Source organism: Oncorhynchus kisutch, linkage group LG10 (assembly GCF_002021735.2).
Source record: "Oncorhynchus kisutch isolate 150728-3 linkage group LG10, Okis_V2, whole genome shotgun sequence".
Lineage (NCBI taxonomy): Eukaryota > Metazoa > Chordata > Actinopteri > Salmoniformes > Salmonidae > Oncorhynchus > Oncorhynchus kisutch.
Window position 1 is genome coordinate 6,910,669 of NC_034183.2, and position 18,821 is coordinate 6,929,489.

The 18,821-nt window shown below is 43.8% G+C and overlaps 1 protein-coding gene across 1 annotated transcript in view; it reads left to right on the forward strand.

Moving 5' to 3' along the window:
* LOC109884312 (anoctamin-3) overlaps positions 1–18,821 on the forward strand; it is a 163,760-nt gene that overhangs the window by 135,881 nt on the left and 9,058 nt on the right. The window contains exons 22-24 of the mRNA XM_031832836.1: positions 2,951–3,120; positions 12,442–12,594; positions 13,570–13,717. Coding sequence (XP_031688696.1) covers positions 2,951–3,120; positions 12,442–12,594; positions 13,570–13,717 — 471 coding nt within the window. The remainder of the gene's footprint in view (positions 1–2,950; positions 3,121–12,441; positions 12,595–13,569; positions 13,718–18,821) is intronic.

An 18,821-nucleotide genomic window follows, 5' to 3' on the forward strand; every position in this document is an offset into this window, starting at 1 on the left:
GAGCCAGGTCCTGCTGTGGTGCAGTGGTTGTACAGCCTTTCCTCTACAGGGAGCCAGGTTCTGCTGTTGTGCAGTGGTTGCACAGCCTTTCCTCTACAGGGAGCCAGGTCCTGCTGTTGTGCAGTAGTTGCACAGTCTTTCCTCTACAGGGAGCCAGGTTCTGCTGTTGTGCAGTGGTTGTACAGCCTTTCCTCTACAGGGAGCCAGGTTCTGCTGTTGTGCAGTGGTTGTACAGCCTTTCCTCTACAGGGAGCCAGGTTCTGCTGTTGTGCAGTAGTTGCACAGTCTTTCCTCTACAGGGAGCCAGGTTCTGCTGTTGTGCAGTGGTTGCACAGCCTTTCCTCTACAGGGAGCCAGGTCCTGCTGTGGTGCAGTGGTTGTACAGCCTTTCCTCTACAGGGAGCCAGGTCCTGCTGTGGTGCAGTGGTTGCACAGCCTTTCCTCTACAGGGAGCCAGGTCCTGCTGTGGTGCAGTGGTTGCACAGCCTTTCCTCTACAGGGAGCCAGGTTCTGCTGTGGTGCAGTGGTTGTACAGCCTTTCCTCTACAGGGAGCCAGGTTCTGCTGTTGTGCAGTGGTTGCACAGCCTTTCCTCTACAGGGAGCCAGGTTCTGCTGTTGTGCAGTGGTTGCACAGCCTTTCCTCTACAGGGAGCCAGGTTCTGCTGTTGTGCAGTGGTTGCACAGCCTTTCCTCTACAGGGAGCCAGGTTCTGCTGTTGTGCAGTGGTTGCACAGCCTTTCCTCTACAGGGAGCCAGGTCCTGCTGTGGTGCAGTGGTTGCACAGCCTTTCCTCTACAGGGAGCCAGGTTCTGCTGTGGTGCAGTGGTTGCACAGCCTTTCCTCTACAGGGAGCCAGGTTCTGCTGTTGTGCAGTGGTTGCACAGCCTTTCCTCTACAGGGAGCCAGGTTCTGCTGTTGTGCAGTGGTTGCACAGCCTTTCCTCTACAGGGAGACAGGTTCTGCTGTGGTGCAGTGGTTGCACAGCCTTTCCTCTACAGGGAGCCAGGTTCTGCTGTGGTGCAGTGGTTGCACAGCCTTCCCTCTACAGGGAGCCAGGTTCTGCTGTTGTGCAGTGGTTGCACAGCCTTTCCTCTACAGGGAGCCAGGTTCTGCTGTTGTGCAGTGGTTGCACAGCCTTTCCTCTACAGGGAGCCAGGTTCTGCTGTTGTGCAGTGGTTGCACAGCCTTTCCTCTACAGGGAGCCAGGTTCTGCTGTTGTGCAGTGGTTGCACAGCCTTTCCTCTACAGGGAGCCAGGTCCTGCTGTGGTGCAGTGGTTGCACAGCCTTTCCTCTACAGGGAGCCAGGTTCTGCTGTGGTGCAGTGGTTGCACAGCCTTTCCTCTACAGGGAGCCAGGTTCTGCTGTTGTGCAGTGGTTGCACAGCCTTTCCTCTACAGGGAGCCAGGTTCTGCTGTTGTGCAGTGGTTGCACAGCCTTTCCTCTACAGGGAGACAGGTTCTGCTGTGGTGCAGTGGTTGCACAGCCTTTCCTCTACAGGGAGCCAGGTTCTGCTGTGGTGCAGTGGTTGCACAGCCTTCCCTCTACAGGGAGCCAGGTTCTGCTGTTGTGCAGTGGTTGCACAGCCTTTCCTCTACAGGGAGCCAGGTTTTCCTGTGTCTACCTTTCTCAATGGCAAGGCTGTGCTCACTGAGCCTGTACTTTGTCAAGGTTTTGATCAGTAATCATGGTCAAATAGTTAGTCAAATAGGGCCAGATAGCACTGCATTTTGCTTTGTGTTTGTGTTTCCCAATAAGTAATGTAGTTTTGTTTTGACTGTGTTGTAATTTGGTTTATTCTGATTGGTTGGATGTTCTGGTCCTGAGACTTCAGTGTGTTAGTAGAACAGGTTTGTAAATTCAGCCCCAGGACCAGCTGGATGAGGGGACTATTTTCTTTACTGAGTTCTTAGCATTGCAGGGCTTGCTAGTGATATGAGAAGGGGTCACTGTATTTTAGATGTTTCCAAAACTTAATTGCTCTTTTTTTAGTTTGTATTATTAGTGGATATTGACCTTATTCTGCCCTGCATGCATTGTTTGTAGTTTTCCTCTGGACATGTAGGAGAATCTTACAGAACTCTGCATGCAGTGTTTCAATGGGGTGTTGGTCCCATTTGGTGAAATCTTGTTTTGCAGGTGGACCCCACACCTCGCTGCCATAAAGTGCAATTGGTTCAATGACACATTCAATTCGTTTTAGCCTAAATTTGATAGTTATTTCAATTTGAATTAGTTTTTTTTATGTCGTACAATGCCCTGCATGCTTTCTCTCTCAGTTCATTCACTGCCTCATTAAGGTGTCCAGTTGAGCTTATTTTTAAACCTAAGTAATTGTAGTGTGTGCAGTACCAATTGAAAACTTTGGTCTAATTCCCTGAGATCTGGATCTTCTCTGGAAAATCATTATTTTAGTCTATTTGGGGTTTACTGCCAGGGCCCAGGTCTGGCAGTACTGCTCTAGCAGGTCCAGGCTCTGCTGTAGGCCATGTGCTGTGGGTGACCGAAGGCATAGGTAATCTGCGAAGACTAGGTATTTAACCTCTGAATTGTGGAGACTAATACCAAGGGCTGAGGATTTTTCTAGAATAGTGGCCAATTCATTGATGTAAATATTGAAGAGAGAAGGGCTTAGATTGCAGATTACAGATCTCTCTCTGTCTCTCTCTCTCTCTGTCTCTCTCAATCTCTGTCTCTCTCTCTCTCTGTCTCTCTCTCTGTCTCTCTCAATCTCTGTCTCTCTCTGTCTCTTTCTCACACAATCTCTCTCAATCTCTCTCTGTCTTTCTCAATCTCTCTCTCTCTTTGTCTCTCTCAATCTCTCTCTCTCTCTTTGTCTCTCTCAATCTCTCTCAATATATGTCTCTGTCTCTATCTCTCTCTCAATCTCTGTCTTTGTCTCTCTCTCAATCTCTGTCTTTGTCTCTCACCCCACCTCTCTAACTCTCCAGTCTGCTGCAGAACTGGTGGTCTCGGAGGAAGATCAAGCAGACAGAAAGGGAAGAGAGAACACGAGGGGGACAGAATGTGGAGACCAAAGTACAGCTTCCTCAGTGGGACATAGACTGGAACCTGCAGCCCATGAACGCCCACGGACTGGTGGATGAGTACCTGGAGATGGGTAAGACATATTAGCTATGTTACCATGGACTGGTGGATGAGTACCTGGAGATGGGTAAGACATATTAGCTATGTTACCATGGAGTAGTAGATGAGTACCTGGAGATGGGTAAGACATATTAGCTATGTTACCATGGACTGGTGGATGAGTACCTGGAGATGGGTAAGACATATTAGCTATGTTACCATGGACTGGTGGATGAGTACCTGGAGATGGGTAAGAAATATTAGCTATGTTACCATGGACTGGTGGATGAGTACCTGGAGATGGGTAAGACATATTAGCTATGTTACCATGGACTGGTGGATGAGAACCTGGAGATGGGTAAGACATATTAGCTATGTTACCATGGACTGGTGGATCAGAACCTGGAGATGGGTAAGAAATATTAGCTATGTTACCATGGACTGGTGGATGAGTACCTGGAGATGGGTAAGACATATTAGCTATGTTACCATGGACTGGTGGATGAGTACCTGGAGATGGGTAAGACATATTAGCTATGTTACCATGGACTGGTGGATGAGTACCTGGAGATGGGTAAGACATATTAGCTATGTTACCATGGACTGGTGGATGAGTACCTGGAGATGGGTAAGACATATTAGCTATGTTACCATGGACTGGTGGATGAGTACCTGGAGATGGGTAAGAAATATTAGCTATGTTACCATGGACTGGTGGATGAGTACCTGGAGATGGGTAAGAAATATTAGCTATGTTACCACGGACTGGTGGATGAGTACCTGGAGATGGGTAAGACATATTAGCTATGTTACCATGGACTGGTGGATGAGAACCTGGAGATGGGTAAGACATATTAGCTATGTTACCATGGACTGGTGGATGAGTACCTGGAGATGGGTAAGACATATTAGCTATGTTACCATGGACTGGTGGATGAGTACCTGGAGATGGGTAAGAAATATTAGCTATGTTACCATGGACTGGTGGATGAGTACCTGGAGATGGGTAAGAAATATTAGCTATGTTACCACGGACTGGTGGATGAGTACCTGGAGATGGGTAAGACATATTAGCTATGTTACCATGGACTGGTGGATCAGAACCTGGAGATGGGTAAGACATATTAGCTATGTTACCATGGACTGGTGGATGAGTACCTGGAGATGGGTAAGACATATTAGCTATGTTACCATGGACTGGTGGATGAGTACCTGGAGATGGGTAAGAAATATTAGCTATGTTACCATGGACTGGTGGATGAGTACCTGGAGATGGGTAAGAAATATTAGCTATGTTACCATGGACTAGTACAGTGGTTCCCAAGCTTTTCATATATCCCGTACCCCTTCAAACATTCAACCTCTAGCTGCGTACCCCTTCCAACACAAGGGTCAGCACACTCTCAAATTTTGTTTTTTGCCATCATTGTAAGCCTGCCACACACAGTGGACAACAAGGGAGTAGTACAATGCTTTGTACTACTCCCTTCACAGAACCGCGCAACCTGGCTCTAACCAGAATAGAAAGAGGAGTGGGAGGCCCCGGTGCACAATTGAACAAGAGGACAAGTACATTAGAGTGTCGAGATTTGAGAAACAGACGCCTCATAAGTCCTCAACTGGTAGCTTCAAACACCAGTCTCAACGTCAGCAGTGAAGAGGCGACTCCGGGATGCTGGCCTTCTAGGCAGAGTTGCAAAGAAAAAGCCATAACTCAGACTGGCCATTTGAAAGAAAAGATTAAGATGGGCAAAAGAACACAGACACTGGACAGAGGAACTCTGCCTAGAAGGCCAGCATCCCGGAGTCGCCTCTTCACTGTTGACATTGAGGCTGGTGTTTTGTGGGTACTATTTAATGAAGCTACCAGTTGAGGACTAATGTACTTGTCCTCTTGTTCAATTGTGCACCGTGAAGAGAAGACGGAGAAAAAGAGGGCGGAGTTCGGGCTGCCTTCTGAGAAGACCGATGCTGGCACTAAGACCGCACTCAATGAGCTGTATTCCGCCATAAGCAAACAGGAAAACGCTCATCCAGAGGTGGCGCTCCTAGTGGCCGGGGACTTTAATGCAGGGAAACTTAAATCCATTTCACCAAATTTCTATCAGCATGTTAAATGTGCAACAAGAGGGAAAGATCTACAGACCACTTTTACTCCACACACAGAGACGTGTACAAAGCTCTCCCTTGCTCTCCATTTTGGCAAATCTGACCATAATTCTATCCTCCTGTTTCCTGCTTACAAGCAAAAACTAAACAGGAAGCACCAGTGACTCGGTCTATAAAAAAGTGGTCAGATGAAGCAGATGCTAAACTGCAGGACTGTTTTGCACAGACTGGAATATGTTCCAGGATTCTTCCGATGGCATTGAGGAGTACACTATTGACTCTGTATATTGCCAACTACTTTAATGATTTGGCAAGATTAGTAAACTTAGACATGACATGCCAGCAACAAACGCTGACACTACACATCCAAGTATATCTGACCAAATTATGAAAAACAAGCATTGTAATTTTGAATTCCGTAAAGTGAGTGTGGAAGAGGTGCATTTTTTGTTGTTGTTGTCTGTCAACAATAACAGGCCACCGGGGTCTGGCAACTTTACTGAGAAAATTACTGAGGATAATAGCGGACGATATTGCAACTTCTATTTGCCATTTTTTCAATTTAAGTGTGTGCCCCCAGGCTTGGAGGGAAGCAAAAGTCCTTCCGCTACCTAAGAATAGTAAAGCCCCCTTTACTGGCTCAAGCATTAAAATCAGTCAAATTAGATTAAAAAAACGGATAAAAAAACACCTTTATGGAACAGCGGGGACTGTGAAGCAACACACACACACACACACACACACACACACACACACACACACACACACACACACACACACACGATAACATACATACACATGGATTTTGTACTGTAGATATGTGGTAGTGATGGACTAGGGTCCTGATGGCACACAGTGTGTTGTGAAACCTGTGAATGTATTGTAATGTTGTATTGTATGTTGTATAAAATTGTATAAACTGCCTTAATTTTGCTGGACACCAGGAAGATTAGCTGCTGCTTATGGGGAAGCATAATATCGTTTTTTTTACAATCACTTTGGCACTAATTCCGGAACCTTGATGTCATTTTTCAAAACTCTAGACACAAAACTCATAACCAATGATCAAAATGCTAATTTTTCCAAACTATAACACATTTTCCAATTGCTTGGATACAGTACACATAAAGCTAAGATCATTTGTTCATTGAACTAAAATCACCTGTTCAAAATGACACAACTTAATTAACATCAAAGTATTACCATTTCAAAATGAAATTCACACACTACATCTGAAATGACTGTCTATTCATTTCATTACAATGATCTAACTATCAATTGATACAACTGATCAAAATGATAAGTAACTGTTGCGTTACTCTTAATGCATAGTTTTATGGAAACTGACAAACAATATTACATGTTTAGATCATGAAAGTTTCAGGACAACGAGATCCATTGACACCAATTACCGTGGAACATGAACCAATTGGACTACATTATCTTTGCATGTAATATTTAATCATCATTCTTTATAAGACACTGTTTCTATGGTCCCATGTACCACTTTTCCCAGACCATGTTTTCAGATTTGACATTACTGTACACTCACCGGCCACCTTATTAGGTACACCTATCTAGTACTGGGTAGGACCACTTTTGCCTCCACAACAGCCACAATTATTCACGGTGTTGTACGTTAAGAGATTCCCTTCTGCACACCACTGTTTTAAACAGCTGTTATTTGAGCATTTGTGGCCTTTCTGTTATCCTGATTGAGCCTGGACATTCTCCTCTGACCCCTCTCATTAACAAGGTGTTTCTGCCCACAGAACTGCCGCTCACTGAATGTGTTTTGTTTATCGCACCATTCTCTGTCAACTCTAGAGACTGTAGTGCGTAAAAATCCCAGGAAGGCAGCTATTTCTGAGATGCTGGAATCACCATGTGTGGCATCAACAATCACAACCACGGTCAAAGTTGCTTAGATTACTCATCTTGTCCGTTCTAATGTTTGGTCGAACAACATCTAAAGCTCTCTACTCTATATACTCTATGTATTGAGTTGCAGGCAGCCACATGATTCGCTGTTCGAATGTAACCGTCCTTGATGAGCTAAATCAGGTCTGTAGAGCAGATGGCATGACCTATGTCATTGTGTGAGATAATGTCAGTTTCCACCATGCTCAAATGGTGCAAGCATGGTTTCAGGCCCATCCGCAATTTACCACCCTGTGCTTACCCCCATACTCTCCTTTCCTTAACCCGATTGAGGAATCTTTCTCCACATGGAGGTGGAAGGTATATGATAGGCGCCCTCACGAACAAGCCACCCTTCTCCAGGCCATGGATGACGCATGTAATGACATCACGGCAGACCAGTGTCAGGCCTGGATTCGCCATGACTGAAGATTCTTCCCAAGATGTTTGGCTAATGAAAACATCCATTGTGATGTGGATGAGAACCTGTGGGCCAAATCCACAAGACAGGGTTGATGGAAATATAGAAGTACAGTAATCAATCTTTTGTTTTGCTTTTTACAGTAAGCCAGGTGAGGAACACTGCAGTGATGTTTTACAGTAAGCCAGGTGAGGAACACTGCAGTGATGTTTTACAGTAAGCCAGGTGAGGAACCCTGCAGTGATGTTTTACAGTAAGCCAGGTGAGGAACCCTGCAGTGATGTTTTACAGTAAGCCAGGTGAGGAACCCTGCAGTGATGTTTTACAGTAAGCCAGGTGAGGAACCCTGCAGTGATGTTTTACAGTAAGCCAGGTGAGGAACCCTGCAGTGATATTTTACAGTAAGCCAGGTGAGGAACACTGCAGTGATGTTTTACAGTAAGCCAGGTGAGGAACACTGCAGTGATGTTTTACAGTAAGCCAGGTGAGGAACACTGCAGTGATGTTTTACAGTAAGCCAGGTGAGGAACCCTGCAGTGATGTTTTACAGTAAGCCAGGTGAGGAACACTGCAGTGATGTTTTACAGTAAGCCAGGTGAGGAACACTGCAGTGATGTTTTACAGTAAGCCAGGTGAGGAACACTGCAGTGATGTTTTACAGTAAGCCAGGTGAGGAACCCTGCAGTGATGTTTTACAGTAAGCCAGGTGAGGAACACTGCAGTGATGTTTTACAGTAAGCCAGGTGAGGAACACTGCAGTGATGTTTTACAGTAAGCCAGGTGAGGAACCCTGCAGTGATGTTTTACAGTAAGCCAGGTGAGGAACACTGCAGTGATGTTTTACAGTAAGCCAGGTGAGGAACCCTGCAGTGATGTTTTACAGTAAGCCAGGTGAGGAACACTGCAGTGATGTTTTACAGTAAGCCAGGTGAGGAACCCTGCAGTGATGTTTTACAGTAAGCCAGGTGAGGAACCCTGCAGTGATGTTTTACAGTAAGCCAGGTGAGGAACACTGCAGTGATGTTTTACAGTAAGCCAGGTGAGGAACCCTGCAGTGATGTTTTACAGTAAGCCAGGTGAGGAACACTGCAGTGATGTTTTACAGTAAGCCAGGTGAGGAACACTGCAGTGATGTTTTACAGTAAACCAGGTGAGGAACACTGCAGTGATGTTTTACAGTAAGCCAGGTGAGGAACACTGCATTGATGTTTTACAGTAAGCCAGGTGAGGAACCCTGCAGTGATGTTTTACAGTAAGCCAGGTGAGGAACACTGCAGTGATGTTTTACAGTAAGCCAGGTGAGGAACACTGCAGTGATGTTTTACAGTAAGCCAGGTGAGGAACCCTGCAGTGATGTTTTACAGTAAGCCAGGTGAGGAACACTGCAGTGATGTTTTACAGTAAGCCAGGTGAGGAACACTGCAGTGATGTTTTACAGTAAGCCAGGTGAGGAACCCTGCAGTGATGTTTTACAGTAAGCCAGGTGAGGAACACTGCAGTGATGTTTTACAGTAAGCCAGGTGAGGAACACTGCAGTGATGTTTTACAGTAAGCCAGGTGAGGAACACTGCAGTGATGTTTTACAGTAAGCCAGGTGAGGAACACTGCAGTGATGTTTTACAGTAAGCCAGGTGAGGAACACTGCAGTGATGTTTTACAGTAAGCCAGGTGAGGAACACTGCAGTGATGTTTTACAGTAAGCCAGGTGAGGAACACTGCAGTGATGTTTTACAGTAAGTCAGGTGAGGAACACTGCAGTGATGTTTTACAGTAAGCCAGGTGAGGAACACTGCAGTGATGTTTTACAGTAAGCCAGGTGAGGAACCCTGCAGTGATGTTTTACAGTAAGCCAGGTGAGGAACACTGCAGTGATGTTTTACAGTAAGCCAGGTGAGGAACACTGCAGTGATGTTTTACAGTAAGCCAGGTGAGGAACACTGCAGTGATGTTTTACAGTAAGCCAGGTGAGGAACACTGCAGTGATGTTTTACAGTAAGCCAGGTGAGGAACACTGCAGTGATGTTTTACAGTAAGCCAGGTGAGGAACACTGCAGTGATGTTTTACAGTAAGCCAGGTGAGGAACACTGCAGTGATGTTTTACAGTAAGTCAGGTGAGGAACACTGCAGTGATGTTTTACAGTAAGCCAGGTGAGGAACACTGCAGTGATGTTTTACAGTAAGTCAGGTGAGGAACACTGCAGTGATGTTTTACAGTAAGCCAGGTGAGGAACACTGCAGTGATGTTTTACAGTAAGCCAGGTGAGGAACACTGCAGTGATGTTTTACAGTAAGCCAGGTGAGGAACACTGCAGTGATGTTTTACAGTAAGCCAGGTGAGGAACACTGCAGTGATGTTTTACAGTAAGCCAGGTGAGGAACACTGCAGTGATGTTTTACAGTAAGCCAGGTGAGGAACACTGCAGTGATGTTTTACAGTAAGCCAGGTGAGGAACACTGCAGTGATGTTTTACAGTAAGCCAGGTGAGGAACACTGCAGTGATGTTTTACAGTAAGTCAGGTGAGGAACACTGCAGTGATGTTTTACAGTAAGTCAGGTGAGGAACACTGCAGTGATGTTTTACAGTAAGCCAGGTGAGGAACCCTGCAGTGATGTTTTACAGTAAGTCAGGTGAGGAACCTGCAGTTTACCTTGAACTGTTTTTTCTTTTTTTGTAGCTAATTATTTTTGCTTTGATTCAAAGAAACCTATGTTATGATTTTATTGTATTTCATCAATACATTTATTTTTTTAATGATTCCACTGTGTCTGTAGTATTCTCTCTACCAGTCCTTTTACAGTGATGTATTTACGTGTAGTAGCATAATGAAACATGTATCACATATTTTCTACTACAATATTTAATGATTGTACGAACAACTACACAGTGAAACTATCGGTATCTTGTGTGTGGGTGATCTAAATGAATGTTCCTATGGTATTTCATGATAAATGGGTTATTTGAACCAATGATTCTGCAAGTGCAAGGTTTCTTTAAAGATATGAATGCACAATGCTATGTTTTGAACATTGGACAGCCTGTGTTACAAGTGATGACCGTTTTGAGTTTTGTCTAGAGGTTTGAAAAATGAAATTAGTGCCAAAGTGATTGTTAAAAACTGTAAATACAAAATACAAATACAAATAGCTGACCAATCAGCCTGTTACCAACCCTTAGTAAACTTTTGGAAAAAATTGTGTTTGACCAGATACAATGGTATTTTACAGTAAACAAAAAGACAACAAACTTTCAGCATGCTTATAGGGAAGGACATTCAACAAGCACAGCACTTACACAAATGACTGATGATTGGCTGAGATAAATTGGTGATAAAAAAGATTGTGGGAGCTGTTTTGTTAGACTTCAGTGCAGATTTTGACATTATCGATCATAGTCTGCTTCTGGAAAAACGTATATGTTACGGCTTTACACCCCCTGCTATATTGTGGATAAAGAGTTACCTGTCTAACAGAACACAGAGGGTGTTCTTTAATGGAAGCCTCTCCAACAACATCCAGGTAGAATCAGGAATTCCCCAGGGCAGCTGTCTAGGCCCCTTACTTTTTTCTATCTTTACTAATGACATGTCACTGGCTTTGAGTAAAGATAGTGTCTATGTATGCAGATGACTCAACACTATACATGTCAGCTACTACATCGACTGAAATGACTGCAACATTTAACAAATAGCTGCAGTTAGTTTCAGAGTGGGTGGCAAGGAATAAGTTAGTCCTAAATATTTCTAAAACTAAAAGCATTTGGGACAAATCCTTCACTAAACCCTAAACCGCAACTAAATCTCGTGAAAAATAATGTGGAAATTGAGCAAGTAGAGGTGACTGAACTGCTTGGAGTAACTCTGGATTGTAAATTGTCATGGTCAAAACATATTGATACAACAGTAGCTAAGATGGGGAGAAGTCTGTCCATAATGAAGCGCTGCTCTGCATTCTTAACAGCACTATCAACAAGGCAGGTCCTATAGGCTGCACCTGGACTACTGTTCAGTTGTGTGGTCAGGTGCCACAAAGAGGGACTTATGAAAATTACAATTGGCTCAGAACAGGGCGGCACGGCTTGCCCATGGATGTACACAGAGAGCTAATATTAATAATATGCATGTCAATCTCTCCTGGCTCAAAGTGGAGAAGAGATTGACTTCATCACTATATGTATTTATGCACCGAGCTGTCTGTTTGAACTACTGGCACACAGCTCAGACACCCATACATACCCAACAAGACATGCCACAAGAGGTCTCTTCACAGTCCCCAAGTCCAGAACAGACAATGGGAGGCGCACAGTACTACATAGAGCCATGACTACATGGAACTCCATTCCACAGTACTACATAGAGCCATGACTACATGGAACTCTATTCCACAGTACTACATAGAGCCATGACTACATGGAACTCCATTCCACAGTACAACATAGAGCCATGACTACATGGAACTCTATTCCACATCAGGTAACTGATACAAGCAGTAGAATCAGATTTTAAATAACTAATAAAAATATACCTTATGGAACAGTGAGGACAGTGACGCAACACAAATAGACACATTTATACACACACATATAGACACAGCCACATGCATACACACACACGCTAACATAGGCCCTATACACACACGTAGACATGGATTTTGTACTGTAGATATGTGGTAGTGGCAGTGTGTTGTGAAATCTGTGAATGTATTGTAATGTTTTTAAAATTGCATAAACTGCCTTAATTTTGCTGGACCCAGTAAATAGTAGCTGCCTTGGCAGCAGCTAATGAGGTTCCATAATAAATATAAATACCAATACTGAGGTCAACCACAGGATATTCAAACCCACCATTATAACCATCTATTTTCTGCTTCTTCTGCTTCTACTTCCTCCTGCTCATCTTCTTCTCAGTTCTCCAGTTTGGTTTCACCACGATCTTTGTGGCTGCATTCCCATTGGCTCCTCTACTGGCTCTGCTCAACAACATCATCGAGATACGACTGGACGCCTACAAGTTTGTCACCCAGTGGAGGAGACCCATGCCTGCCAGAGCCACAGACATTGGTCAGTAATACAGCCAAAGACAATGGTCAGTAATACAGACACATATATAGGTCAGTAATACAGACACAGACATTGGTCAGTAATACAGACACATATATAGGTCAGTAATACAGACACAGATACAGGTCAGTAATACAGACACAGATATAGGTCAGTAATACAGACACAGATACAGGTCAGTAATACAGACACAGATATAGGTCAGTAGCCACATATATAGGTCAGTAATACAGACACAGATATAGGTCAGTAATACAGACACAGATATAGGTCAGTAATACAGACACATATATAGGTCAGTAATACAGACACAGATATAGGTCAGTAATACAGACACAGATATAGGTCAGTAATACAGACACAGATATAGGTCAGTAATACAGACACAGATATAGGTCAGTAATACAGACACAGATATAGGTCCGTAATACAGACACATATATAGGTCAGTAATACAGACACAGATATAGGTCAGTAATACAGACACAGATATAGGTCAGTAGCCACATATATAGGTCAGTAATACAGACACAGATATAGGTCAGTAATACAGACACATATATAGGTCAGTAATACAGACACATATATAGGTCAGTAATACAGACACAGACATTGGTCAGTAATACAGACACAGATATAGGTCAGTAATACAGACACAGATATAGGTCAGTAATACAGACACAGATATAGGTCAGTAATACAGACACAGATATAGGTCAGTTATTTCTTCCATATGTTAAGTGTATTACACAATGCTAATCAGATGGGGAAACTGTCCTGAGGTGCAATTGGAGGCAGGGATTTTACCAAGAGCGTGTGAGATCGACGGAGACATAAAGTATCTGTTGTTAGTTGAGAATTGAACACTTTCTCCCCCATAGTAGCTTTTAGATTACTGGTAAAGATAGCGAGAGAGAGTAGAAGTATATTGAGAGTAAAAGCATTTTGCGTAATGCGCTCCTGTGTTCCCATCAGGTATCTGGTACGGTATCCTGGAGGGGATCGGCGTGCTGGCTGTCATCACCAACGCCTTCGTCATCGCCATCACCTCCGACTACATCCCCCGCTTCGTCTACGTGTTCAGATACGGACCCTGTGTGGACAAGGAGTACCACCACGAGAAGTAGGTCCAATTTCTCCAGTCAGAGTATACCTTGTGTTGTCTGTTCGTTAAAGAATGCCCTGACCATTCTACAGGGATACTTTGTGTTGCAATATTAGTTGGTTGTTGTGGCTCCGTTTGTAAGAGTCCAGTCCTTTTTTTTTTTTTATTAGAGCGAATTGGTAACAGGAAATACATTTATTTTCATTACACAATGAAAAAACGATTTTTTTTTGTGTTGATACATGTAACTTAATGTAAAATCGACATATCACAAAATGCCGAGCAACCTTGAGGGAATCTTATTTGAGTCAGAAAATAATGTTCATGTGATAGGTAAGAGATATACAAAACTTTGCAGAGAGCTTATCCAACTGAAAATTTCTTAGAAAATAATATAAACTATTGGAACCAAGACTTAAAAGAGCTGATGTTGGCACAAGATGAAGGAAAAGTTGGAGCCTGTCACGTTCTGACCTTTATTTCCTTTGTTTTGTCATTATTTAGTATGGTCAGGGCGTGAGTTGGGGTGGGCAGTCTATGTTTGTTTTTCTATGATTTGGGGATTTCTATGTTTCGGCCTAGTATGATTCTCAATCAGAGGCAGGTGTCATTAGTTGTCTCTGATTGAGAATCATACTTAGGTAGCCTGGGTTTCACTGTTTGTTTGTGGGTGTTTGTTTCCGTGTCTGTGTTTGTTCACCACACGGTACTGTTTCGGTTTTCGTTCTTTTCACGTTTATTGTTTTTGTATCAGTTGTGTTCATGTTGAGTATTTCTTATTAAAAGAACCATGGACACTTACCACGCCGCATATTGGTCCTCCGATCCTTCTCGCCTCTCCTCTTCAGACGAACCATTACAGAGCCTACCTAATGAAATGAGAGTTATTAACTAGCTTAACCCAGTATAAACTAATGTATAGGATTTATTATACAACAGACTCAATTCAGAAATTGAGAGAGTCATGTCTTAAGTGTAAGACTTACAATGACTCCATAATCCATGCCATCTGGGAATCCTACCTTCAAACTCAGTGCCTCTAAGCTTGACATCATGGGAAAATCTAAAGAAATCAGCCAAGACCTCAGAAAACAAAATGTAGACCTCCACAAGTCTGGTTCATCATTGGGAGCAATTTCCAAATGCCTGAAGTTACCACGTTCATCTGTACAAACAATAGTATGCACGTATGAACAGCATGGGACCACGCAACCGTCATACCGCTCAGGAACGAGACGCGTTCTGTCTCCAAGAGATGAACATAATTTGGTGTTGAAAAGTGCAAACCAATCCCAGAACAACAGCAAAGTACCTTTCGAAGATGCTGGAGGAAACAGGGACAAAAGTATCTATATCCACAGTAAAACGAGTCCTGTATCAACATAACCTGAAAGGTCGCTCAGCAAGGAAGAAGCCACTGCTCTAAAACCACCATTAAAAAGCCAGACTGCGGTTTGCAACTGCACATAAGGTCAAAGATTGTACTTTTTGGAGAAATGTCCTCTGGTCTGATGAAACTAAAATAGAACTGCTTGGCCACAATGACCATCGTTATGTTTGGAGGAAAAAGGGGGAGGCTTCCAAGCAGGAGAACACCATCCCAACCGTGAAGAATGGGGGTGGCAGCATCATGTTGTGGAGGTGCTTTGCTGCAGGAGGGACTGGTGCACTTCACAAAATAGATGGCATCATGAGGTAGGGAAATGATGTGGATATGTTGAAGCAACATCTCAAGACATCAGTCAGGAAATTAAAGCTTGGTCGCAAATGGGTCTTCCAAATGAACAATGACCGCAAGCATACTTCCAAAGTTGTGGCAAAATGGCTTAAGGACAACAAAGTCAAGGTATTGGAGTCACAAAGCCCTGACCTCAATCCTATAGGACAGTTGTGGGCTGAACTGAAAAAGCATGTGCGAGCAAGGAGGCCTACACACCTGACTCAGTTACACCAGCTCTGTCAGGACGAATGGACCAAGATTCACCCAACTTACTGTGGAAAGCTTGTGGAGGCTACCTGAAACATTTGACCCAAGTTAAACAATTTAAAGGCAATGATACCAAATAATAATTAAGTGTATGTAAACTTCTGACCCACTGGGAATTTGATGAAAGAAATAAAAGCTTAATCATTCTCTCTACTATTATTCTGAGATTTCACATTCTTAAAATAAAGTGATGAACCTAACTGACCTAAAACAGGGACTTTTTACTAGGATTAAATGTCAGGAATTGTGAAAAACTGTATTTGGCTAAGGTGTATGTAAACTTCCGACTTCAACTGTAAAACATGATTATAAATGAACAAACAACGATAACAAAACATTTACCACTGTGAGGTTTACAAACTCAAGAGACGTCTCTCTTCTATGATCACACCATACACTATTTTATTTCCATCTCTCATCACACAACAAAATGCCATTCCAGCTGAATCTGCTGTCTTGTTCCATGTCAGCTTTTAGTTTCTCCAATTTCTCCTGCTGGTTCCTCTGAGAGAGTGACGGCATTAGACTTGGAAATCAACAAAAAGACACACAAAACATAACAGTATTAATAATCTGATAAGCTATGCATAATTATATATGCATGTAAAAACAAAGTTTGAAACCATGACAATTCCCACTCTCTCTTCACCTTGACTCTACGCCTCCAGGATACTTTTCTGCTGGATTCCACAAAAATGAAAGCCCTAAAAAGCCTCCTCATGCTTTCGCCCAGTCTTCCCCTTTCGGCCCCAGGTTCAAAGAGGTGTTCCCAAGTCAGGTCATTTTCACTTTGTTCCCCATCTCCTCCTTTGCCACATGATAAGCACGGCACCTGATAGGCAAGTGCGTATCCCTAATCAACCCTACATCCTCTTGAGGTAACCCAGCACTGTATATGCTCCCATCTATGATGTTTATAGGAGCTCCCAGACCCAACCCAACTATGATGTTAAAGTAGTTCCCAGACCAACCCAACTATGATGTTTATAGGAGCTCCCAGACCCAACCCAACTATGATGTTAAAGTAGTTCCCAGACCAACCCAACTATGATGTTTATAGGAGCTCCCAGACCCAACCCAACTATGATGTTAAAGTAGTTCCCAGACCAACCCAACTATGATGTTTATAGGAGCTCCCAGACCCAACCCAACTATGATGTTTATAGGAGCTCCCAGACCCAACCCAACTATGATGTTAAAGTAGTTCCCAGACCCAACCCAACTATGATGTTTATAGGAGCTCCCAGACCCAACCCAACTATGATGTTAAAGTTGTTCCCAGACCAACCCATCTATGATGTTTATAGTAGTTCCCAGGCCAACCCAACTATGATGTTTATAGTAGTTCCCAGACCCAACCCATCTATGATGTTACAGTAGTTTCCAGACCAACCCAACTATGATGTTTATAGGAGCTCCCAGACCCAACCCATCTATGATGTTACAGTAGTTCCCAGACCAACCCAACTATGATGTTTATAGGAGCTCCCAGACCCAACCCATCTATGATGTTTATAGGAGCTCCCAGACCCAACCCAACTATGATGTTTATAGGGGCTCCCAGACCCAACCCATCTATGATGTTTATAGGAGCTGCCAGACCCAACCCATCTATGATGTTTATAGGAGCTCCCAGACCCAACCCAACTATGATGATAAAGTAGTTCCCCGACCAACCCAACTATGATGTTAAAGTAGTTCCCAGACCAACCCAACTATGATGTTAAAGTAGTTCCCAGACCCAACCCATCTATGATGTTTATAGGAGCTCCCATAGGAGCTGTATGTCTACAGTGGAATCTAGTCTCTCTCTCACTCCGCTTCCTGTGTCATGGTGTCTTCACTTCCTGTGTCATGGTGTCTTCACTTCCTGTGTCATGGTGTCTTCACTCACCCATTATGCAGCTGGACCTCACTTCACGTGAGAACTATGCACCTCCCACAAGGAGAGACATGACGATCTTTACCGCTGCAGGTGCTGTAAGGAGTACTGTGTGTGGACCAGACCAACCCATCTATGATGTTTATAGGAGCTGTCTGAAGTGTCTGAAATGCCACCACTATCTCTTCTACTCTCACCATGACCTTAATTTATGAGCCCCCACAGATCTCCACTGCAGTCACATTCCATCCCACTTAACAGCCCTATGTAAACATTCTGTCTCAAACACAGACCTCATTTGCACATATATCATTCCACCTAACCCATAACACACTAACTAGTAACTTATATCAGCCTGGATCTCGCAGAGGAAAACCTCCACTCAGGACCTATCCTTGAAGGAACCCACCCTACACCTTATATCAGCCTGGATCTCGCAGAGGAAAACCTCCACTCGGGACCTATCCTTGAAGGAACCCACCCTACACCTTATATCAGCCTGGATCTCGCAGAGGAAAACCTCCACTCGGGACCTATCCTTGAAGGAACCCACCCTACACCTTATATCAGCCTGGATCTCGCAGAGGAAAACCTCCACTCGGGACCTATCCTTGAAGGAACCCACCCTACACCTTATATCAGCCTGGATCTCGCAGAGGAAAACCTCCACTCGGGACCTATCCTTGAAGGAACCCACCCTACACCTTATATCAGCCTGGATCTCGCAGAGGAAAACCTCCACTCGGGACCTATCCTTGAAGGAACCCACCCTACACCTTATATCAGCCTGGATCTCGCAGAGGAAAACCTCCACTCAGGACCTATCCTTATGGAACCTACCCTATACCAGATATTTACGACCAGTCGTTAAACAATGGGCCTACCGAATTAATCTCAGGCTCTCCAGGTCCGTGTCCTATAATTGTTCAGCCTACGATTCTCATCTCCCCAAGATGTCAAAATGAGCAGAAACAGCGACAGGATCTGTGCCTACTTTGTTTGTTGCCAGCTCCTGCTCCACTGATCTGGACTCTTTGGTTTGACTACAAATCGTGGTGAATCCTGCCGACAACGCAATCTGTTAGGTTGTTATTTTCAGAGTAAATAACTTAACGAACACTAGAGAAGCTTAACCAAGTTCAATTCTTCCCAAAGGGTCGATACAGCTGCATTCAGACAAATTACATTTCACACAAGCACTGGTATTTAACCCTTTCTCCATCGACTGAGTCTCCTCCTCCACATCTGAACAG